Source organism: Aphelocoma coerulescens, chromosome 27 (genome assembly GCF_041296385.1).
Source record: "Aphelocoma coerulescens isolate FSJ_1873_10779 chromosome 27, UR_Acoe_1.0, whole genome shotgun sequence".
Taxonomy (NCBI): domain Eukaryota; kingdom Metazoa; phylum Chordata; class Aves; order Passeriformes; family Corvidae; genus Aphelocoma; species Aphelocoma coerulescens.
The window spans coordinates 4348147-4372415 of NC_091040.1; the positions used below are offsets into that span (position 1 = coordinate 4348147).

General features: G+C 54.9%; 2 protein-coding genes, 1 pseudogene and 2 gene segments (V, D, J or C); 1 reads left to right on the plus strand and 4 right to left on the minus strand.

The window, feature by feature from the left end:
* LOC138099168 (M1-specific T cell receptor alpha chain-like) overlaps positions 1–24269 on the minus strand; it is a 149602-nt gene that overhangs the window by 116296 nt on the left and 9037 nt on the right. The gene's annotated exons all lie outside the window — the stretch shown is intronic.
* LOC138099172 (Ig heavy chain V region 6.96-like) lies at positions 957–1958 on the minus strand. The segment is given in 2 exon segments: positions 957–1418; positions 1883–1958. Coding segments are annotated over 2 exon segments (378 nt in total).
* On the plus strand, positions 6851–9419 carry LOC138099068 (feather keratin Cos1-2-like; annotated as a pseudogene).
* LOC138099169 (T cell receptor alpha variable 1-2-like) lies at positions 12598–14753 on the minus strand. The segment is given in 2 exon segments: positions 12598–13061; positions 13404–14753. Coding segments are annotated over 2 exon segments (420 nt in total).
* LOC138099069 (uncharacterized) lies at positions 17041–19549 on the minus strand. Its single transcript, XM_068996130.1, has 3 exons — positions 19213–19549; positions 17992–18362; positions 17041–17370 (listed from the first exon to the last, which is right to left on the minus strand). The coding sequence occupies exons 1-3, from the start codon at positions 19259–19261 to the stop codon at positions 17041–17043; spliced, it is 750 nt and encodes a 249-aa protein (XP_068852231.1). The 5' UTR covers positions 19262–19549.

The following is a 24269-nucleotide window of genomic DNA, read 5'->3' on the forward strand; positions in this document are numbered from 1 at the left end:
GGTGGTGAGCAATAAGCTGGGATGGGACGTAGCAGCACCACTATTGCCAACCAAGCGAAGGAGCATTCCGCACTGTAAGAAATGGTTCTCAGAAATAAAGCTCAGGGAAAGGAGGAAAGGGGACATTTGGAATGACAGCCTTTGTCTTCCCAAGGAATCATTCTGTGTGAGAAAGACCATCTTTCCTAGAAATGGCTAAACACCTGCCTATTGATGGAGAAGTAGGGCATGAATTCTTCATTTTGCTTGTCTTGTAGACTCAGCTTTTTTGTTTTTCATCTGTTGAAGTGGAACATCTCTCCAAGTTAAAAAGACTGTCAGAGGTGGCCCTGTTTACTTGCCCTGGGGATACAGAAGCTGGTTGGGGTTGTCATAAATATACAAGAAACACAAGGAAACATGGCCAGGCTCTTCTCAGTGCTGCCCATCGACAGGACCGTGATCAATGAGCACAAACAAAAAAATCACGGGAGGTTCTCACTGAACATCGGGAAACACTTTTTCACAGCATGAGGGTGACCAACCAGTGGCAAAGGTTGTCCAGGCACCTTCTGAAGTCTCCGTGTTTGGAGCTATTCACAAACTATTTGCTCATGACACTGGGGAAGTGGAGCCTGTGGAGAACCCAGGCTGGAGAGGGTTGATTTTGAAGAACAGCAGTTGTTGTGAAGGAACCATGGTGGAACCATTTGACTGCAGACTGAGGTAGGGAGCAGAAACAGTAGAGATGAAGACCGGTGACCAAGTGTTAAGAAATGACCCCACACCTGATTCCCCCTTTTCCCTTTGATTTTTGGGGAGAACAGGTAGAGAATTCAGGAATGCAGCATTTAGGATGAGGCTGGGAAGAAACAGGAACAAAGTGGGGGCAAGGTATTTTAGAGTTGCTCACAATTCTACTCTTAATCAAATTTGCAATAAATCAGAATCCCTGCAGTGTGCAGTGACGGCCAGGAACGTCTGTGGTGCACAGTGATGGCACCTGACTTCTTGGGAGCAGACCTGAGACCCATCGGCTCCCGGCCCCCGGCAACTCTCACCTTCCCGACATCTAACGCAACCTCTGCCAGACCCCGGTAGGTTTGTGTTAAAGCTCATCTACATTTCCTGTCCCCGTGTGACGGCACAAAAGTACCGGGCAGAGTCTTGAGGTTGCAGTGGCCGCAATGACAGATAAGCTTCGGACCGGGAATTGTCCCGGGAAATCTTGGCCCGACCCTTCACTGCTGCCCCATAGTTCTCTCTAATGTAGCTGATAGAGGATATCCACTGCGGGCTGCCTCCGGGTGCCTGACGGTACCAGTAAATATAATAATCCTCGAAGGTGAAGCCGGACCCGCGGCAGGAGAGGGTCACGGAGTCCCCGGCCGCTCGCAGCCCTCCGCCGGTCTCCTGCAGCCTCAGCTGTGCCCAGAGCCCTGCGGAGGGAGAGCGCAGGAATCGGGCAGGGCGCGACCACGGACCGAGGACGTTGTCCCGGTGTGCCGGTGTCCCGGGGTCCCGGTGTCCCGGTGTCCCGGTGTCCCGGTGTCCCGGTGTCCCGGTGTCCCGGTGTGCCGGTGCTCACAGCCCTGCGGAGGGAGAGCACAGGCACCGTGCGCAGCGCACCCAGAGCCCGAGGATGTTCCTCTGCCGTCCCGGTGCTCCTGGCCCAGACACAGCCACATTCGCCACCCCGCTTCTCGGGGGAAAACACCCGTGCCCGGGGTGATGCCCTGCGAGTCCTCCCGGGGCTGAGCCGCACCTGCTTCAGATATTGCGGCCGAACTCGCGGGCAGAGCCTGCCCCTGTCCCTGCGCCTTCCCTAGACCCTGCCCCTATCCCTGTCCCTTTGCCTCCTTCCCCCGCCCCGGGCTCGCTGCCCTCCCCGCCCGCCTCTCACCTGCCGGCCACAAGGCCAAGGCCAAGGCCAGCAGCCACGGCCCCAGCCCGGCCGACATCGTGCCCGGCCCCGGCTCCGCGGCAGCCGCACAGGAGCCGAGCGGAGCCGCGCTCGGGCCGCTCCCGCCCGGCCCCGCCTCGCCGGGGCAGCGCCGGCGCCTCTGCCCGCCCCCGGCACACCCGCCCCGGGCCCCGGGGCCGCGGCTCCCGGGCAGCGCCGCACGACAAGGGGGGGGGGCTCAGCAGAACGGGGGGTCGGCGAGGGCGGAGGCAGCTGGAGCAGAGGCGCCCCGGGAGGTGAAGGCTGCGGTCCCGGGGCTACCAGCGCTCCTCCATCGCTGTCCCGGTTTCTTGCCCTCTGAGCCCTTTCGAAAGTGTCAACGCCTCAGTGCTTCTAAGAAACCTCTACCAAAAGTCTAAATACTGCAACAGCACAAAACATCATCAGGGTGGGGATCTGTGCAGTCTTCTGTGTCCTGAGTAGAGTCCCACCTGAGGCTGTGACAGTGTGGGGTTCCTAGCATGAGCCCACATGTAAGATTTCATAACTTCCTATCACCTTTCCTGGGATATTAATAAAATAGTCTCTATTCTGAGAGATTCATGCAGTATCTTCTAGCCTTAGAGAGATCCAGCACCTCCTGGGGCAAAATGTCATGCATCAGGGAGGGTCTTCAGGAATTAAAATCAGGGGAACAGTCTGGCGAAAGGAGGCTCTCAAAAAGCTTTGAAGGATCATGGTGTTTTGGGGAGGTACCTGAGGACTGCTGGAGGAAAGCACTGCTATCTTCAAGAAGGACAAGAAAGAGAACCCAAGGAACTTCCTTCAAGCCCTGAGATGCTGACAGAGCAACTAATCCAGGAAATGATTTCCAGGCACATGAAGAACAAGAATGTTTGCAGGATTCACCAAGGGGAACTCATGCGTGACAGACTTGATAATGAACTTCTATCCTGAAATGATTTGCTTTGTAGATGGGGGGAGAGCAGTGTGTATTGTTTTCCTTAACTTCAGGAAAGCTTTCAACACTGTCCTTCAAAATAAGGTCCTCCTAAGAGAAGCTGATGAAGTCTCAACTGAATGAGTAGATGGTGATCTGGACTGAACAGTTGACAGACAGATGATCCCCAAGAGCTGTGATAAGTGGCATGAGGCCTAGTTGGAGGTCAGTTCCTAGCAAGGCACCCCAGGGGTCACTGTTGGGTCCAGCCCTCTTCAGCATCTTTAGCCATGATCTGGAAGATGGAAATAAAGATGAACCCAAACAAATTCTTTCATGAAACAAGAGTAGTAAGAGAGGCTGCTACACGACAGGGTTGTGCTGCCACCCAGAGGGACCTCGGCAGGCTTCAGAAATGGAACCTGAGGCAGTTCAAAAAGCTGTACTAATTTTCGGTGGGATAAAGTTAATTATTTTTCACAGTAGCTTGCACAGTGCTGTGTTTTCTATTTGTGATCAAGCAGTGCTGATGACACAGACAGGGGGATGTTTTAGCTGTTGCTCAATTGTGCTCACAGAACATCAAGGCCTTCTCTGATTTGCATACTGCCTCAGCAGTGAGTAGGCTCGGGATGGACAAGATGCTGACAGGAGAAACAGCCAGGACAGCTGATGCCAAATTAGAAAAGGATTATTCCATACAATAATACATCATTTTCAGAAATAAGACTCAGAGAAAGAAGGAGGAAAGGAGCTGTTTGGAATTATGTTATATGGCACCCACAGTTCAGCCTCACAGTGCGAGGGTAACCAAGCACTGGTGCAGGTTCTCCAGGCAAAAGCTGAGAGCTGATAAAGAGAAACCAGCCAAATTTCCAGGGCACCCTTGATGCCTTTTCCTGCTCTTGCCAGGACAAAAGAAGGTATCCTTCAGGTCCCGGCAGTACAGTGATGCCCAGTGTACTGCAGTTAAGGTTTTCTGGTGGGAAAACCTCTTGTGAGCAACAGAAACAATGCAGCTCTGGGAGTTCTCCTTGTAGAATAGGCCAAGATGAGTTCTACTTGAGCTCTGGGATGCCCAGATCAACTCACCTTTGAGTTTCCAACTCTACCAAACAGTGAGCCCAACCCAGGGGAAACTCCCATCTTGGTCATCATCTTCCCCTTTGTCTTCAATCAGTTTTCATTATCTGATGATCTCAAGGCACTGTTTAAAATATACAGCACCTCTTGCCTCATGGACAGCAATGCTATTGGTTGCACAGGTATTTCGTAGTTTTACTAGGCTTTCCTTAGTTTTTCTCTTCATTAGTATCTTCCAAAGAAGCGGACTTTGTGCTGACTGGGATGTGGGAGGATCTCATCATTTAACCATGTGCAGCACAGAGAAGGTTACCCTGCCCAGTGCTGAAGGCATTAAGGTAAAAGCTGCTTTTGTCTTCTTTTGCTGCTCTGCAAAGAGGAGCAAGATGAGGGTCTGTGGTCTATTGGGTTCTTGTGCTAAGGGCTAGGGCTGGCCAGGAGCAAAGCAGAGACATGCATCCCCTGGCTCTGCCCACAGCCTGGTCAAGGCTTTGGACAGGATGCCCCAGCAGCACTGGATTCTGCAGTGTCAGCTCCCTGGAAGTGCAGGTAAGGATTGACACTGTAACTGGATGTTATGTCCAGATGTGTTGATTGTTTCTGCATGAGGAAGTGAGAAAAGTCACATTTCAGCTCATCTGCAAAGAGTCCCATGGTCCTGCCTAAGTCACTGCTCTGAATACCTCTGCTTAGATGGGGACTTTGAGAAAAATAGGGAGGAGTTGGGATGGGAGATGTTGGAAAGGCTGATATAAGAAGAGAGGATAATTTCAGGCATGAAAGCACAGCCAAGGCTGGAGGATGTAGAGCCTCACCCCTCCTGCGCTGTTGGTGACACAGATTTTGTACGAACGGAAATTTGGCTTAGCTTAAGGTGGTGCCTCAGAGCGCAGTAATAAATCGCAGTGTCCTGAAGAGAGACACTTGCTATTTCTAAGGGGGCTGTTTTATTTTTGTAGACCACCATAGAGAATTTGCCACTGCGGTACCTCTCATTCTCTGAAGTTTTTAGCGCTTGCAGGAGAAATGTAAAAGTTCTTTCCGAGAACTGGCGGTACCAGAAGAAATTCAAAGTGGTGACACTGTCCTCAGTGGTGGACTGGCAAGGCAGAACCACTCGCTGCCCAACTTTGACTAGCACCTCAGAGAAGAATTGCTTCAGGGGGTCACCTCCAACAAGACCTGCAACACAGGCACAAAGGTTTCTGCAGAGAAGTTTGCTTCCTTCTCTCACTTGCTCTCTGTTTAAGACTTCCCCAATCTTTGCTGTCTTTCCAAAGAAATGGAAAGTTCAGATATCTACGTCCATCCCCCTTCTATATTTCTCCCTGACCTCATCGTCTTGTCAGTAGAGACCTCCAAGTAACTTATTAAAAACCATGAGAGACAATAGGAAGGACGTGAATACACCCACCTGACTGGATTAGCAGGACACATGCTGGCACAGCCATTGTGAAGATCATTTTTCCCAGCTCAAGGGTTCTTTTCCTTTGAGAGACTCTCAGCACAAAGCAGAACACTCTTGGTAGTACAATGAAATGGCTGCACCCTGCAGAGAGTGCAGAGCATGTGTGACATAGTCACGCCTCTGGGAGGGCTGGAATGAGGCCCTTTTGCCTTTGCTTGTCTCCACAGCAGAGAGTGGACAGTCTCAGTGGCTTCCTGTACTTTTCCCTTGGCTTCCTTCTCTGTTCATAACATTTACTGTACGAGATAATGTCTCTACCTCGCTGCAGAGTGTGTCTGCTTTTGTCTGCTCCTTGATGGTGGGCGGGCTTCTAAAAGCACAACAGCTCCTCAGAGCGTCCTCAGAGCATTCAGGGGTCTGGGAAACACAGGTGTCATGTTCTTTTCAAACAGTTTTGGGTTTCTCTTAGTTTAGCCTATGGTATTTTGGAAGCAGCTGTTCAGTGTTTCTCCACACTTGACAACTCAGGAGACAAGGGAGGAAGTTGATTGGTGGGGAAAAGTTATCTTAATGGGTGAACACAAATGTTTCTAGAATAGGGTGATGGAGTCCTGGTTCCAATGGGTTGGCTTAGTGCTGGCTGGGGGAGAGCAAACTGAGGGGATAGTGGGGAGGGGAATCTGCAGCCCCATCCCCAGTGCAGTTCTTTACCTGTGCAAGGCATAAGGGCAGGACTTGGGCCTTTCCAGCCACTGTTGGCACAGTGAAAAGGAAAGGGACTGAGGCTGGGACAGGAACAAGAGGCAAAACCCTGGTGAGCAGAGAAGTGCCAAAGAGCAGCTCCTGAGCAGCCCCTCTCCCTCTCCAGGCTCCTGGCAAATCCTGAGTATTACTGCAACCCTATGGTATATCACCGTGTCCTGCAGCTGTAGGGAGGAGGAGAAAAGATCCAGCAGGCAGGAATTGTGCAAGTTTGATTTATTTAATTATTTTACAAACTCTTTTATAGACTTTTTTCTTCATAGTCTAATTGGACAAAGGATAAGCCACCCCTTGGGGGTGATTGGCTAAAATCCTAAAACATCCATTGTCAAAATATTTTTCTACTGTACTATAAACAAGACTTTTCAAGGCTGCAGGTGTTTGGTTGTTTACAGAATTCTGCTACCTCTTCTGTGAGAGAGAAAAGTCTCTCACGGGCTTAGAAAATAGCAAGAAAATCCTTGCTAGCAGCATTTTTGTATCCACACCTGACCCTCTGCTGTTTCTCTTTTTGGTGCATACTTTGACTACAAATAGAGAGAGACCTTCACTGCTGGGCATCTGATTCTGCAGCAATGTACTTTTTATCAGCCAAGGCTGCAAGGTGGGGTTGGCCTTGTAAATCAAAGACCCTCAGCTGAAATCTGCCCAGGTGGTGAACATCCCCTGGCCAAAGCAGCCACTGTTCCTCGAGGACCCAGCAATGCCTAGAAGGTGCCCGGGCTCACTGCTCCTCAATGACCCATATGACCAGTGATTTCGGTGAAAGGGGGTGATGGTGCAGATGTTTGTGACAGACTGCCCAGCCAATGTGAGCACTTTGAAAGCTTCAGTGGGAAGGAGCTGGTTTGGTGCCATGCCTGTAGGAGGGCAATAAAGGTACTCAGGTTTCTGCCTTTGGACACAAGGACAGTGTCCTGCACCTGGGGAGGAACAACCCCATGCACCAGTATGTGCTGGGAACTGCCCAGCTGTTAAGCAGATTTGCAGAAAACAGCCTGGGGGGTCCTGCTGGATACCATGCTGACAATGAGCCAGTAATGCTCCCTTGCCTCAAAGAAGGAACTCATAAGGCAAACCCTATCCTTATGTACTCTCTAGCACGTGGGACAACAGCTGTGTCTTGTGCTGGTGAGGAACAGAGATGTGGCTTCCAGCTGTGAGGATGCACTCCAAATACTTTCACATTGAATTGAGCTAAGAATCCAAACTGATATGAAGACATCATTGTTGGGGCCTGAAATGAGCAGGAAAACTGAGCTTTGCAGGTGCAGGATAGAGACAGCTGAAGATACACAAGGTTTCATTTCAGTGCCTCTGCTGTGGGCAGATCTCTGCCAGGTTTGATCTGTTGCTGCTCAGCTGCACTGAGTCTCCTTCTGGGCCTGGCTGCTTTGTGGAACCTGTGGGCAGAGGAATAGATGGAGTCCCTGCTGTGAGCAGCATGTTCCCGTGTGAGGAGGGACACACAAACACACACATGCTCATGTGCCCTGACTCATGTCACTCATGCAAAAATCTGCACCCAAAACCACTTCCAGAAATCTAGCATGCAAAGAAATCCAGGCAAGAGAACACATGCAGAAACATGGCAAACTGTGCACTCAGCTGGGGATGCCCTGGGGTAACCCCATCAGGGATTCTGGAACATTCTGGACAAGGGCAAGGCCCCAAATGGGCTAATTGTGTTGTTTGAAGACTGCAGAGGGGAAGTAAATTGGGAGCTTTGAAGAAAACTTTGTATTCAAGGAGTCAGTGATCATGGGCAAGACACGTCTGCTCTCTTAGGCCTTGCACTGAATATTTGGGAAGCCCCTACAGTGCCCTGTGCCAGCCTGTGGGTGGGTGTCATGGCAGAAAACCTTTCAGCATGTAAGGAGAAAATGTATGATTTTTTGTTTGTTTGTTTGGGGGTTTTTTGTTACACCAAATAAAAGGCACCATGGTGTGGGAGGGAAGCAGAAGCTCTTTCTGGTTGGGGTCTTTCTGGTTGGTTGTCTTTGGAAAATCCACCAGGGTCTGTATAATGCTGTATGAATGCAGGATTCCTAGCATCTGGAAGGATGAAAGGTTTAATTCCTAGCTATCTCCTGGTTTTAGTCTGTATTATTAAATTTAATATTACTAATTTTACTAATACAACCTCTTTATTATGACATATGATCAGGGAGGGACCCTGCACTCCTTCTTCTGCCATGCCACCTCCCTGATGCAGAAGAGGAAAATAAAAAACAGGACAGCAGAATTTTACTGATACAATGTTAGGTGGGATATGGTCAAACCCAGGAACCGGCCACTTCTTGCCAACAAGATCCCAAAGGAGTGGCCCAGACTGACAGAATTTGCCTTTTCCGGACTCTTCCAGTGTGTGATCTGAGTCCTCTGCCCACACTGATGTGTTTGATCCAGAAATGTTTGGGCCTCTCATCCTATCACATGAAAAAAAGTCTTCATACAGGAAGCCAAATCCCAGCCCTAGATTCAGCTGGGATGTTTTGCATTCAAGATGAGTTTGTCAGAAAAAGATCACCTCTACAAGGGATGCCTCTGTCAGCCTGGGACAGTAAAAGTCCATGATAAAAACCAGCCCAGTTCTTTGCTCTCTCATCCCCTTCTCTTGCTTCATTCTCCTTGGGATTCAGGTGAGTCTGAAACCCTTTCTCCTCTGCTTTCTCTAAAAGGAGGTCTCAACTCAAAGCTGTCTCAGCTGAGACTGGCTTTTTCCTATGACAGCTCATGGGGCTTCTTGTCATGGGAAGGGCAGAAGGTTAGACATGGAGGGAGGCTGGGACTGTGATCAGGTGGCATCTGAACTTGGGGCTGGGCAGTGGCTGCATAGGAGCTGGTGGCTTTCTTTGAGCCCTGGCAGGATGAGGCCAATGAGCCCTCATACATCTCTGCAGAGCCTCTACCTCCTGGCCCTGCATGTTCTTTGACTCACTCCTGATGTGTTGACAGGCTGCTCCTCAGGTATCCCCATGCTTTTCTTCCTCCCTGTCCTCTCTTCAGCTGCCCCTCGTGCCTTAAGACATGTCCTGCACAGAGAAGTGCCAGCCCTGCCAGCCCTGCGGCCCCACCCCGCTGGCCAACAGCTGCAATGAGCCCTGTGTCAGGCAGTGCCAGAGCTCCACCGTGGCCATCCAGCCCTCCCCAGTCGTGATGACCCTGCTCGGGCCCATCCTCAGCTCCTTCCCACAGAACACCGTGGTGGGATCCTCCACCTCCGCTGCCATTGGCAGCATCCTCAGCTCTGGCAGAGCGCCCATCAGCTCCGGGGGCTTTGACCTCTCCTGCATCACCAACCGCTATGGTGGCAGAAGGTGTCCTCCATACTAAAGCCACTGGTGCAGCCCTCACAAGGACCCCCAGGAATCCAGAAGCTGATGCTGGACTGAGGACAGAGCTCCTGGCCATTAAATTCAGAGGTGCTGAGCATCTAGTGCTGCCCTTCCAAAGGAGGGCATGTGGGGTTCTCTGAAACCATGGCCAGTGTTTGACTTCCCTGTCTTACTCTCTCTTCCACCTCTTTCTTGTCTTTTGTACTTTTGTGCTGAAGGAACCCCAAAGCCAGAGTTACCAAGCCCAGCCAGGGAAGGGGAGCAGAACCAATCCTTCACTCTCTTCCTTGGAAGTCTCTGACCATGGGCTTTGAACAGTTCAGACAGCTACTGGAGCCACACAGAGTTCCTTGGGGACCTGCTGAGGGGCACAGCCTCTTCCCACACACCTCAGACCACCAGCCCCTTGGGGCAATTTAGCAAACCTGATGCCCAACCACTCATCAAGCAGGAACCTCACAGCCTTTGAGGCTGGGTGTTAGCATGTTCAGTCCAGCTTTTATCCTGTCTCCTGGGGTAACTCCAATGATTCTGAGTTCTGTAAAAGAAGTTCATAGTCTCAACACTGAGCCACTGTGAGGAGCACTTGAAGATGCCCATGACCACTACATTCCCTTCTTTTATGGGTGGGGAGCTTGAACTCCTGTTGATGTCAGTGCCGGTTCCAGTGCTGGTGCCAGTATCGGTGTCAATGCCGGTTCTGGTGTCGGTGTTGGTTCGGGTGCTGGTGTCGGTGTCACTGCCACTATCAGTGTCAGTGCTGCTGTCGGTGCCAGTGTCAATGTCAGTGTCGGTGCCAGTTTCAGTGCCAGTGTCTGTTTCAGTGTCAGTGTCTCTGTTGGTGCCAGTGCCAGTGCCGGTGTTGGTGTCAATGCCGGTGTCGGTACCGGTGCTGGTGTCAATGCTGGTCCCAGTGTCGGTGTCTCTGTCGGTGTCAATGTCGGTGTCGGTGTCTCTGTCGGTGTCTCTGTCAGTGTCTCTGTCGGTGTCGGTGTCTCTGTCGGTGCCGGTGTCTCTGTCGGTGTCAGTGTTGGTGTCTCTGTCGGTGTCTCTGTCGGTGTCGGTGCCGGTGTCTCTGTCGGTGCCGGTGTCGGTGTCTCTGTCGGTGTCTCTGTCGGTGTCTCTGTCTCTGTCAGTGTCGGTGTCTCTGTCGGTGTCTCTGTCGGTGTCGGTGTCTCTGTCTCTGTCTCTGTCAGTGCCGGGTTCGGCGTCGGAAGCGCCCCGGCCCAGCCCGGCACGAGCGGGGCGAGGCGGCCCCGGCGGCCGAGCGGCAGCGCCCCCTGCTGGCCGCGGGCGGCGCTGTGGCCCCGGCCCCGCCCGGCCCCGCCCGCGGCGGTTCGTGCCCGGCCGCAGCCCCGGCTCCTCTGCCCGTGTCCCCCAGCGCGCAGTAATACACGGCCGCGTCCCCGCGCCGGGGCCGCCCGAGCCACAGCGCGCTGCTCCGCCGATCTGCCGACACCCACAGGCGACCCGCAATCTCCGGCAGCTCCTTGGACACTTTCACAGTGAGCGCGAGGAGTTCGGGTCCTTGGCCCGGGAGATGACGGTACCACTGGATGAAATCGCTGGACTGAATTTTGGGATGTGAGCAGCTGATGTTGATGCCGGTGTCCTCGGTGGTCTCCAGCCGTGGTTCCTGCTGTACCTGGGCTCTGACTGCAGCCACTGCCGGGAAGAAAAAAAAAGTACAAACCTCAAACCCTATAATCGCCCCAGACCTGGCCAGAACAAAGCCCGCAAAACCTGTCCGGAAGATCTGAAGGTGATGAGGAAAACAATTCCCAGAAGATATCAAGGTATACAGGGACGGAAGTGTCCATTAATCCTTTGCGCAGAGATGAATGCGTGAATGACAGGAGGATTGGGGAACTCACTGGAGAATGGGAGGATGTGGGAGAAAGAAAAAAAAGGTAGAAAGAAAAGTAACAAAGCGGCGGGACTGACTGCGTGAGTTATATAGAAGGAATGTTTGTGCAGGGTTAGACAAAGAAGAGAACCCAGAGATTTCTTAGGGAGTATGGGATGGAGAAGAGGGAGGGATGAACGGGAGAATAGTTCGCGGGGAGAGGTCTGTGAAGAAGCCAAGCAGGACCGCAGCCTCCAGGGACGTGCGGAGTCACCCCGGCCCCAGCCGCGGCTCCCTTCGCCTCCACCCCCGCGCACCGAGCAGCACCGCGGCCAGCGCCGCCAGCCCCGAGACCCGGCACCGCCGCATCCCGCCGCTCCGCCGCCCGAGCATCGCCGCTCCCGCCAGCCCCGGCTCTCTGCTGCGGCCGTGCCGCCTCCTCTCCGCCGCCTCCAGCTCCGCCCCGGCCGGGCTCACACCCCGCCTCTCACAGCACCACCACAATGAGCCACACAAGGACGTTTGCCATTGCCAGCGACAAGACACAGCTGTGTCCCATCCCACACACCACCGACACGGCATCGGAAGCAGATCCGCTCCGCGACTGGCAGCCCACGGGCGGCAGCATTGCCGAGCCTCTCGCCATGGCCCCGAGGCACAGCTCCTCCTTTTGCCCTCTGCAGCGCTGCTGAGAGCGGCTGTGGCCCGGCTGCGGCGGAGGGCACGGCGGCTGCCAGCCGTGCTGAAGCCCCGCCCGTGCAGTTTGTCCCGAGTTCAGCTGATCCTCCGAGCTGCAGTGAAACCGTCCTTGTTGAGCCTGAAATCAGCATCAGCGGAGCGTGAGCTTTGGAGGGGCAGGAAAGGGAGCGCTCAGGAGACAGGGGCTGCAGTTCAGTGCCTCTTCCCTTGAGACATCTGTAGCGGCAGCTGCCGTCCCCACTCAGCTGCACTCAGGCTCCTTCTGACCCTGGCAAGCTGCTCTCTGTGCTGCTCAGGGCCAGAGCAGTGCTCGCTATCCCTGGCCCAGTCAGGAAATTCCCTCCCGGTGAGGGACACACATGCACAGACACGGCTTCGTGCACTCCAGTGTGGAGCCACACACAAATCTGTGCTTCACGTGTGTCCATGCAAACGGGGCTGCTCCAAGAGCACACGAGGCAGGGACACAGAACCAGCCCTGGGCTCTGCTGAGGACCTGTGGGGCAAAAGCAGCAGGGCTGGAGTGTGGAAGGACAAGGTCCCAGACAAGCACAAGGGCAATTTTTCTTTACTTAGAGACTGTGAAATGTAGAGATGAGTCAAAACAGTCCAGAATATTTTCCCGATGAAAGTGCTAGGATGGATGGGGTGAAAACCATCAGGCCATTGTGCAGACATGGGGAGGTCCCTTCTGGTGAGCATCGGGGCGACCTCAGGGTCCCTTCCCCGAGCTCACACTCTCACAGACACATCCCCTCCCTCCCTCCTTCCCCTGGGTTCTTGCACAGCCGAGGAAGTTCCCTGCACCAGGGTGTCTTGCACAGCACAGAGGTACAAGGCACTGTCAGAGACCTCCACTTCCTCCACCTGCAGGACACTGTATTTCCCCGTGGTGTTCAGGTGCGTGGTGATACGGCCGCTGTGCTTGGCGCCAGGCCCTGCGTGATAGGAGACCAGCTGTGGGGCTTGGCCTTTCCGCAACTGGTACCAGAGCAAGGCATTAAAGCTACTGGTCTGGTATGTGCAGGTGGTCTGGAAGGGATGTCTCTGCTTCACCATGACTTGTCCATCTTTCTGGGTGACCGGGATCTGCTCCGTGGTGCCTGGAAGAAAATCAGTGTCAGCAGCTCCACACAAAAGGACTACAGACAGGAAGAGCAAATTGGGTGCAAAACCCGGGTGGAGAAAGGTCAGATGCAGATGGACTGAAGGCAAGAGGAATGACACAGAAGGACCCTGAGGTTTCTCTTCTCTCCCTTCCCTTTTCCTTTACAAATCTAAGAGCTTCTTGAGCAAACACTTGTGGCAAAACCACAAACAGAAGCAGAGATTTCGCAGCCTTTTCCCTCTATTCACTGATATTTCCCCACACCGTCCTGGTAAGGCTCTTGAGGCTTTCCTGGGGAGAAACAAGAAGGCTGCCTCGGGGAAAAGCCAGGACTTACCCAGGAGCTGGCCCAGGAAGAGCGTGAGGATGAGATAGGCGAGGTGCATGCCGAGAGCAAGCCGCGTGTTTGCTGAGTGAGGGAGAGTCAGAAAGCACCTGCCAGCCCCGAGATAACAGAGCTGCCGGAAACCACTCTCTGCGGGCAGCAAAGGAAGGAGCGGAGGCGGGGCAGAGAAATGACCTGTCCTTCCAGTGCCTGAAATGCTCCTTCTGGGTGTCTCCCTCCTCCAGCAGCTGCCCCCGTGCCTCCCTCAGCCACCGGCATTCTGACCATTCCGTGCCTCTGGGGCCTCAGTCAAGGGAAGGGGCTGTTCCCGCTCAGCTCGCAGTGGAGTCCTCACCTCCCCAGCTGGAATCACCAGCTCTGCTGCACACCCAGTGCTGGGCATCTGGGAGGTCAAGGGCTTCTTCCCCAGTGAGCTTCCTCATCTTCCCGTGGTGTCCTCAGCTCTGTGGGGTCATTGTTATTTCCTCTGGGAACTGAAGACTTCTCTGTCTCTGTTGCTTCTCCCCTGCCTTCCTTCAACTCCCTGGGATAAACGCCCCTGTCCCTTCCTCCCAGCCCCTTTTCCGAGTCAACTCCAGAGTGATCCCATACTGGTCATTTTGGTTTCGTCTAAAACGGGTTTGTCACAAAAACCACTCGAGAATGACGTAATTAATAATACAGGTAATGATAATGGTTATATTAGGGACATTCTCATGAAACTGTTGCACCTCCCCATGGATTCGAAGGAGGTTTCTAGAGATGTGGAGGGCCCTGAGGCTGTCACAGATTTTCCAGCTGAAAGAGCAGGATCAAGCTTACCCTGTTATGGGCTCCTTTGATGGTTGTGCCTTCTTAAGCTTCAGAACAGAGATAAGACAATAAGACACGTACAGGGAGATGAGGATTCTGCACTTGTGCTGGGAAGAGATACCAGGGCCACATCACTGCAGTCTGTCCTTTCCTGGGCCTTGTGTGTCCTCTCTCATCATCCCTAACCCTTTGTCTTGCTTGGCTGCACCTGCCTCCACCTCAGTGTCAGCCTTCACAGCTTCTCCAGCACATCTGACTCCCTTCCCTCTTCATCCTCCAAGTAACTCCTAGAAGATTCAAATCTCTCACTTCTCCTTTGAAGGCTCGATCATTCCTCTCATCCTCTCCTCATGTTTTGGAATATTGAATCACATCATGGTTTACTTTGCAAGGGACCTCTTCTGGGCTCACTTGGTCCAAGCCCTTGCTTGGAAGGGATTGCATGGAGCAGTTTGCCCAGGCCACGTCGAGATGGCTTTTGGAGAACTCCAAGGCTGGAGGCTCCACGACCTCACAAGCTTTCCTTGGTGACAGCTCCCTAATCCCACAAGACCCCCTAAAACCTCCATTCTCGTCATGTTCCTCTTGTCACTTCTTGTCACTGACAAAGCTCAGCCTGAGCCACTTCACAGCAGTTTCCTAATGACCCATCAATTAGACGCTGATGAGCTCTGAGCTCCCTCCTCCTCTCCCTTATCACCTACTGCCAGATTGGTGTCATTGTGGGCTTTGTTTGTCACTTTCCCTTTTCCTTGTTCTTCCCTTGGAAAGGGAAATGGACGTGATGTGAGCCTTAGAGAACCAGACACCCTCGCCTTGCACATGCCCTGACAGTGGCCTCTGCTGAACTTGCTCAAGTGAGGCAGTTCCTGAACATGCTGAAAGGCTCCTGTCCCCAAAGGAAATGGGGTCCCTAGAGCAAGTCTCTGCAGGGAAACCTCATGTGCAGCTCGCTCTTTCAGGTGTCTCCCTCCAACGCTTGCAGCATTGCTAAATCCTGGCATCTGCTTTTCAGGCTGCCTGAGAAGTGACAAACGGGAAGGAAAAGGGACCAATCCGTTCCAGGTGGAAGGTGGGTGTGACAGAGACCTCCGATGATGTGAAATCCTCCCCTAATCCAACACATTCCTTCTTTTCCCTCCGAGATGTTCTACTATTTCAGGACGATGCTGAATGCTCATCCAAGGGTGCTTGGGGAAAAACTCGAGGATGAGAACAAAATGTAGAGAAGCGAATTGCAGCCTCAGGTGGGATTCAAAGTACACCTTCCTTACACATCGAGATGGGAAAGTGGCTTCTCATCCACGTTCCACTACGTGGCAGAGACTTTTCCCCAGGGACAAAGAGGGAGATTTCCCTGTCCCCTCAGAAAGACTCCCTGCAAACATCTCTCTCCTGCTGTGACCTACTGAGGTGACAGCACTCCATTGATTAGACCATGTGTGCCTGCCAGCGCAGCTGCTCTGTCAGCTCCCAGCACAGGTGCTGGCCTGAAGGAGCAGCTCTGCTTTGCAAAGCAGGCCGAGAAGAGCAATGGACGCGCCCAGAGGGCCAAAGGCCGTGGCAGAGGCGCAGCCCGCAGCAGTTTCCTGCCAGGCAGAGGAGGCAGAGGGGCGGAGGGGAGGCCGGGCAGTGCGTGCCGAGTGTGTCAGCGCAGGGGGCAGGCTGTGCGAGCCGTGTGTCCGGCGGCCGTGCAGGGCTGTGGCGGGCGCGGTGTGCGCGGGCTCGCTGCGCACGAAGGAGCTGCGGAGCCGCCTGAGGCCCGGCGGCCGAGCGGCAGCGCCCCCTGCTGGCCGCGGGCGGCGCTGTGGCCCCGGCCCCGCCCGGCCCCGCCCGCGGCGGTTCGTGCCCGGCCGCAGCCCCGGCTCCTCTGCCCGTGTCCCCCAGCGCGCAGTAATACACGGCCGCGTCCCCGCGCCGGGGCCGCCCGAGCCACAGCGCGCTGCTCCGCCGATCTGCCGACACCCACACGCCACCCGCAATCTCCGGCAGCTCCTTGGACTCTTTGTTAGTGCTCACGAGCAGTTCGGGTCCTCGGCCCGGGAGATGACGGTACCACTGGATCCTGTCGCTGGTCTGGATTTTGGGATGTGAGCAGCTGATGTTGATGCCGGTGCCTTCGGTGGTCTCCAGCCGTGGCTCCTGCTGGACCTGGGCTCTGACTGCAGCCACTGCCGGGGAGAAAAAAAAAGTACAAACTTCAAATCCTATAATCCCCCCCAGACCTGGCCAGAACAAAGCCCGCAAAACCCGTCACGAAGATCCGAAGGTGATGAGGAAAACAATTCCCAGAGGATGTCAACATATGTAGGAGTGGAAGTGTCCATTAATCATTTGCAGAGAGATGCATGCGTGAATGACAGGAGGATTGGGGAAGTCACTGGAGAATGGGAGGATGTGGGAGAAAGAAAAAAAAGACAGAAAAGTAGCAAAGGGGCGGGACTGACTGCGTGAGTTATATAGAAGGAATGTTTGTGCAGGGTTAGACAAAGAAGAGAACCCAGAGATTTCTTAGGGAGTATGGGATGGAGAAGAGGGAGGGATGAACGGGAGAATAGTTCGCGGGGAGAGGTCTGTGAAGAAGCCAAGCAGGACCGCAGCCTCCAGGGACGTGCGGAGTCACCCCGGCCCCAGCCGCGGCTCCCTTCGCCTCCACCCCCGCGCACCGAGCAGCACCGCGGCCAGCGCCGCCAGCCCCGAGACCCGGCACCGCCGCATCCCGCCGCTCCGCCGCCCGAGCATCGCCGCTCCCGCCAGCCCCGGCTCTCTGCTGCGGCCGTGCCGCCTCCTCTCCGCCGCCTCCAGCTCCGCCCCGGCCGGGCTCACACCCCGCCTCTCACAGCACCACCACAATGAGCCACACAAGGACGTTTGCCATTGCCAGCGACAAGACACAGCTGCGTCCCATCCCACACACCACCGACACGGCATCGGAAGCAGATCCGCTCCGCGACTGGCAGCCCACGGGCGGCAGCATTGCCGAGCCTCTCGCCATGGCCCCGAGGCACAGCTCCTCCTTTTGCCCTCTGCAGCGCTGCTGAGAGCGGCTGTGGCCCGGCTGCGGCGGAGGGCACGGCGGCTGCCAGCCGTGCTGAAGCCCCGCCCGTGCAGTTTGTCCCGAGTTCAGCTGATCCTCCGAGCTGCAGTGAAACCGTCCTTGTTGAGCCTGAAATCAGCATCAGCGGAGCGTGAGCTTTGGAGGGGCAGGAAAGGGAGCGCTCAGGAGACAGGGGCTGCAGTTCAGTGCCTCTTCCCTTGAGACATCTGTAGCGGGCAGCTGCCGTCCCCACTCAGCTGCACTCAGGCTCCTTCTGACCCTGGCAAGCTGCTCTCTGTGCTGCTCAGGGCCAGAGCAGTGCTCGCTATCCCTGGCCCAGTCAGGAAATTCCCTCCCGGTGAGGGACACACATGCACAGACACGGCTTCGTGCACTCCAGTGTGGAGCCACACACAAATCTGTGCTTCACGTGTGTGTCCATGCAAACGGGGCTGCTCCAAGAGCACACGAGGCAGGGACACAGAACCGGCCCTGGGCTCTGCTGAGGACGTGTGGGGCCAAAGCAGCAGGGCTGGAGTGTGGAAGGACAAGGTCCCAGACAAGCACAAGGGCAATTTCACTTTACTTAGAGACTGCAAAGTGTGGAAATGAGTCAAAATAGTCCAGAATATATTCCCGATGTAACTGCTAGGATGGATGGGGTGAAAACCATCAGGCCATTGTGCAGACATGGGGAGGTCCCTTCTGGTGAGCATCGGGGCGACCTCAGGGTCCCTTCCCCGAGCTCACACTCTCACAGACACATCCCCTCCCTCCCTCCCTCCCTCCCCTGGGTTCTTGCACAGCCGAGGAAGTTCCCTGCACCAGGGTGTCTTGCACAGCACAGAGGTACAAGGCACTGTCAGAGACCTCCACTTCCTCCACCTGCAGGACACTGTATTTCCCCGTGGTGTTCAGGTGCGTGGTGATACGGCCGCTGTGCTTGGCACCAGGCCCTGCGTGATAGGAGATCAGCTGTGGGGCTTGGCCTTTCCGTGCCTGGTACCAGAGCAATCCTCCAAAATTACTGATCTGGTATGTGCAGGTGGTCTGGAAGGGATGTCTCTGCTTCACCATGACTTGTCCATCTTCCTGGGTGACCGGGATCTGCCCCGTGGTGCCTGGAAGAAAGTGAAGGTCAGCAGCTCCACAGGGAAGGACTGTGTGTAGCAAAACAAAATGGGGTGCAAAACCCTGTTGGAGAAAGCTTTCTGCCTTGTAGAGGAGTCCTGGGTGATACTGGGCAGGAGTTGGGATCTCTTTGCACTGCATGACCCAAACGAGAGCTGTGTTATGTCTGTCTCCTCCTCCTACTGCTCAGAGGATTAGGGAACAGCCTGGCATGCCTGAACTTTGTGTGCTGGAAGCAGCACCCCTCCAGCAGCCTGAGGAGCCCATCGAGGTGCAGCAAAAGGATTCATCCTGCTTCCCCATTCCTGTCACCTCTGAGGGCTCCTAGATCCCTGAGTACACAAAATGCTGAGCTTGGAAAGAGGGAGCCCTGGTTGTGGTGCCAGCCCAGAGAACACTGGAAGCCACGGCAGAGCTGGCTCAGCCTGGAGGCAGAATGGGACACCCTGTTATTGTAATGAAATGGGAACTTTGAGGTACCTGGGACAGGTTTGACAGGATCTCAGAATTTACATTAAAACAGGAGCAATACACAACTGCAGAGACAGCTGAGATTTCCTGTGCTGACTGCAGGAGGATCAGAAGAGAGGCAGAGGAGGTGGATTGAAGGAAAAAGAAAACACAGTGAAGGACTCTGAGGTTTCTCTTCTCTCCCTTCCCTTTTCCTTTACAAATCTAAGAGCTTCTTGAGCAAACACTAGCAAAACCACAAACAGAAGCAGAGATTTCGCAGCCGTTTCCCTCTATTCACTGCTATTTCCCCACACCGTCCTGGTAAGGCTCTTGAGGCTTTCCTGGGGAGAAACAAGAAGGCTGCCTCGGGGAAAAGCCAGGACTTACCCAGGAGCTGGCCCAGGAAGAGCGTGAGGATGAGATAGGCGAGGTGCATGCCGAGAGCAAGCTGCGTGTTTGCTGAGTGAGGGAGAGTCAGAAAGCACCTGCCAGCCCCGAGATAACAGAGCTGCCGGAAACCACTCTCTGCGGGCAGCAAAGGAAGGAGCGGAGGCGGGGCAGAGAAATGACCTGTCCTTCCAGTGCCTGAAATGCTCCTTCTGGGTGTCTCCCTCCTCCAGCAGCTGCCCCCGTGCCTCCCTCAGCCACCGGCATTCTGACCATTCCGTGCCTCTGGGGCCTCAGTCAAGGGAAGGGGCTGTTCCCGCTCAGCTCGCAGTGGAGTCCTCACCTCCCCAGCTGGAATCACCAGCTCTGCTGCACACCCAGTGCTGGGCATCTGGGAGGTCAAGGGCTTCTTCCCCAGTGAGCTTCCCCATCTTCCCGTGGTGTCCTCAGCTTTGTGGGGTCATTGCTATTTCCTCGGAGAACTGAAGACTCCTCTGTCTCTGCCGCTTCTCCCCTGCCTTCCTTCAACTCCCTGGCATAAACGCCCATGTCCCTTCCTCCCAGCCCCTTTTCCGAGTCAACTCCAGAGTGATCCCACACTGGTCATTTTGGTTTTGTCTAAAACGGATTTGTCACAAAAACCCTCTAGAATGACGTGGATAATAAATAATACAGGTAATGATAATGGTTATATTAGGAACATTCTCATGAAACTGTTGCACCTCCCCATGGATTCGAAGGAGGTTTCTAGAGAAGTGGAGGGTCCTGAGGCTGTCACAGATTTTCCAGCTGAAAGAGCAGGATCAAGCTTACCCTGTTATGGGCTCCTTTGATGGTTGTGCCTTCTTAAGCTTCAGAACAGAGATAAGACAATAAGACACGTACAGGGAGATGAGGATTCTGCACTTGTGCTGAGAAGAGATACCAGGGCCACATCACTGCAGTCTGTCCTTTCCTGGGCCTTGTGTGTCCTCTCTCATCATCCCTAACCCTTTGTCTTGCTTGGCTGCACCTGCCTCCACCTCAGTGTCAGCCTTCACAGCTTCTCCAGCACATCTGACTCCCTTCCCTCTTCTTCCTCCAAGTAACTCCTAGAAGATTCAAATCTCTCACTTCTCCTTTGAAGGCTCGATCATTCCTCTCATCCCCTCCTCATGTTTTGGAATATTGAATCACATCATGGTCTAATTTGCAAGGGACCTCTTCTGGGCTCACTTGGTCCAAGCCCTTGCTCGGAAGGGCTTGCATGGAGCAGTTTGCTCAGGCCACGTCGAGATGGCTTTTGGAGAACTCCAAGGCTGGAGGCTCCACAACCTCACAAGCTTTCCTTGGTGACAGCTCCCTAATCCCACAAGACCCCCTAAAACCTCCATTCTCGTCATGTTCCTCTTCTCACTTCTTGTCACTGACAAAGCTCAGCCTGAGCCACTTCACAGCAGTTTCCTAATGACCCATCAATTAGAAGCTGATGAGCTCTGAGCTCCCTCCTCCTCTCCCTTATCACCTACTGCCAGATTGGTGTCATTGTGGGCTTTGTTTGTCACTTTCCCTTTTCCTTGTTCTTCCCTTGGGAAGGGAAATGGACGTGATGTGAGCCTTAGAGAACCAGACACCCTCGCCTTGCACATGCCCTGACAGTGGCCTCTGCTGAACTTGCTCAAGTGAGGCAGTTCCTGAACATGCTGAAAGGCTCCTGTCCCCAAAGGAAATGGGGTCCCTAGAGCAAGTCTCTGCAGGGAAACCTCATGTGCAGCTCGCTCTTTCAGGTGTCTCCCTCCAACGCTTGCAGCATTGCTAAATCCTGGCATCTGCTTTTCAGGCTGCCTGAGAAGTGACAAACGGGAAGGAAAAGGGACCAATCCGTTCCAGGTGGAAGGTGGGTGTGACAGAGCCCTCCAATGATGTGAAATCCTCCCCTAATCCTACACATTCCTTCTTTTCCCTCCGAGATGTTCTACTATTTCAGGACGATGCTGAATGCTCATCCAAGGGTGCTTGGGGAAAAACTCGAGGATGAGAACAAAATGTAGAGAAGCGAATTGCAGCCTCAGGTGGGATTCAAAGTACACCTTCCTTACACATCGAGATGGGAAAGTGGCTTCTCATCCACGTTCCAGTACGTGGCAGAGACTTTTCCCCAGGGACAGAGAGGGAGATTTCCCTGTCACCTCAGAAAGACTCCCTGCAAACATCTCTCCTGCTGTGACCTACTGAGGTGACAGCACTCCATTGATTAGACCATGTGTGCCTGCCAGCGCAGCTGCTCTGTCAGCTCCCAGCACAGGTGCTGGCCTGAAGGAGCAGCTCTGCTTTGCAAAGCAGGCCGAGAAGAGCAATGGACGCGCCCAGAGGGCCAAAGGCCGTGGCAGAGGCGCAGCCCGCAGCAGTTTCCTGCCAGGCAGAGGAGGCAGAGGGGCGGAGGGGAGGCCGGGCAGTGCGTGCCGAGTGTGTCAGCGCAGGGGGCAGGCTGTGCGAGCCGTGTGTCCGGCGGCCGTGCAGGGCTGTGGCGGGCGCGGTGTGCGCGGGCTCGCTGCGCACGAAGGAGCTGCGGAGCCGCCTGAGGCCCGGCGGCCGAGCGGCAGCGCCCCCTGCTGGCCGCGGGCGGCGCTGTGGCCCCGGCCCCGCCCGGCCCCGCCCGCGGCGGTTCGTGCCCGGCCGCAGCCCCGGCTCCTCTGCCCGTGTCCCCCAGCGCGCAGTAATACACGGCCGCGTCCCCGCGCCGGGGCCGCCCGAGCCACAGCGCGCTGCTCCGCCGATCTGCCGACACCCACACGCCACCCGCAATCTCCGGCAGCTCCTTGGACTCTTTCACAGTGAGCGCGAGGAGTTCGGGTCCTCGGCCCGGGAGATGACGGTACCACTGGATCGTTTCGCCAGTTCGTATCTTGGGGTGTGAGCAGCTGATGTTGATGCCGGTGCCCTCGGTGGTCTCCAGCCGTGGCTCCTGCTGGACCTGAGCTTTGGCCACAGCCACTGCCAAGGAGAAAAGAAGAATCACTTTCCGTCAGCAGCAAGTGCCGTGCACGCGGATAGCGGATCGAGCAGAGGAGGACAGATCTGAGAATAAAGTATGGAGAGACAATTTCTGCGAGAGTGAATGCTCGGACATTGTATGTGGGATAGTTAGGAGGAGAGTCAGACTGCAGAAGGGGAGATTGGAATGAGGAAAAGGGATTGACTGCAATGAATGGGCGGGTGGATGAATGAATGAACGAATCAAGGAATGCCTCAAGAACTGGAGTAATAAAACCGGCAAGGTCGGAGGGAATGGATTCATTAAGGAGAGAAGGGATGAGGGCAGTGGGTGAAAAAAGGGAGAGGAGGAGTAGGAGTGCCAGAGACGAATCCCGAGCCCAATGCTGATCCCAGGCAGATCCAGACTCAGCCCCGGCCACCGCCACCTCCACTGCCACCCCCGCGCACCGAGCAGCACCGCGGCCAGCGCCGCCAGCCCCGAGACCCGGCACCGCCGCATCCCGCCGCTCCGCCGCCCGAGCATCGCCGCTCCCGCCAGCCCCGGCTCTCTGCTGCGGCCGTGCCGCCTCCTCTCCGCCGCCTCCACTCCTCTTCTGTCCTCTCCGCCGCCGCCAGCTCCGCCCCGCGGCTGAGCCCTGCGCCGGCGCCGCTCGGGCTCTCACCGAGTCCTGGCACGGAACGGAGGCGAGGCGAGCGCGGTGGCAATGGGGCGGCGGTCCGGACTCTGCCCTTCGGAGGCGGCGTGGCCGGAGTGGGTGTCAGGGGATCGGGCTGGTATCGTGGAGCTCAGGACTGACAGTCCATGTGTTCCTTTTACTCCCATGATCTGTTCCTTCGCATTCTCCCTTTGCTGTCACCTGGCGACTCCTGAATTGTCCTTCAGGGCACGGATTTGTAAGAATGGACAAGGGGCACGAGAGGCAGAGCGCCCCGCTGGGCTTAGAACTTCCTCTGGGGGCACAACTCGGTTGGGATTTTGCCAGGGACTCTGGCACGAACCTCCCATGAGGCAGTTCATGGAAGAAGAACCTTCCCCAGAGGAGGCACAGACATGGCACGGCATCTCCCACCTGCTCTGGAGTCATGGAGATGCAGTCTGCATTCATGGAGAGCAGGGGTAACACAGGTGGAAGGTCAGCGATGACAAGGCAGTGTGGTCTGTACACAGACATGGATTCAGAAACATATGTGCTTCCATGGAAAGGATAAGATGCAGGAAAGCCAGGAGAGGACTAGAAGGGTTTCTCCTCTCCAAAATGAGTAGCTCAATTTGCTCAGTCTGTCCTCACATGTCTAGTTTGACAGTGCCCAAATACACTTGGTGGCCTTTGTTGCACACATTTCTGTTGATACATTTTTTGGACTGGAGAGCTCCAGCATGGCTGAAATACTCCAGGTGTGGGCTCAAACGGGCCAGAGGGGCAGGGTCACCTCCCTAGACCTGCTCACAGCACCGTGACTAGCACAGCTAAGGATGCAGTTGCCCTTGCTTGCTGCAAGGGTGCTGCTGTCTCATGTTCTGCTGGATGGCTCCTAAAACACCAGATCCTGTTCTGTGGATCTGCTTCCAGGACAGACAGCTCCCAGCCTGAGGGACCCGTGTGGGAAAAGAGTGTCAAGGGGTCTCACTAATCTCTAGGTGCACACCTTGCCTGCCCTCCCTTCTCCACAGAGATGTGATCTGGGGACAAATGAATGGGGTTTGCTCTTGGTTCCACTCGTCCCTCATTCCAAATGCATCTCCATGGGGGGGGAATGTGGCCTGGCTGATGTCTCCCAGCAGAGCTTCCTGGCAATTACCTCCCCAAGGTCAGTCCATGGAAGAGTGAAAGTCCTTAACTGCTCTGTCTTAAAGCTCAACATAAGCCCAGTGCGACAGGCAGCCAGGCAGGGAGACGGGCTCGGGAACTCTGCACGCTCTGCACAGCCCTTGACAGAAGAGGGTCTGCTGTGGACACGCCTGCGGGGCACAAGGACGTGCTCTGGAATCCAGACAGTTACGAGGCTCTCAGGCTGAGATTCCAAGGTGGAAGTTAAAGGTCCTTGTGGGTTGAGGTCCAAAACAGTCTCCAGGATGCTGG

Coding starts and splice junctions, on each gene's coding strand:
- LOC138099069 (XM_068996130.1), bottom strand. CDS start 19,261: ATGCACCTCGCCTATCTCATCCTCACGCTCTTCCTGGGCCAGCTCCTG. Junction 18,363..19,212: donor CTTCCTGGGCCAGCTCCTGG/GTAAGTCCTGGC, acceptor ACTTTCTTCCAG/GCACCACGGGGCAGATCCCG. Junction 17,371..17,991: donor GGGGATGTGTCTGTGAGAGT/GTGAGCTCGGGG, acceptor TGCTGATTTCAG/GCTCAACAAGGACGGTTTCA.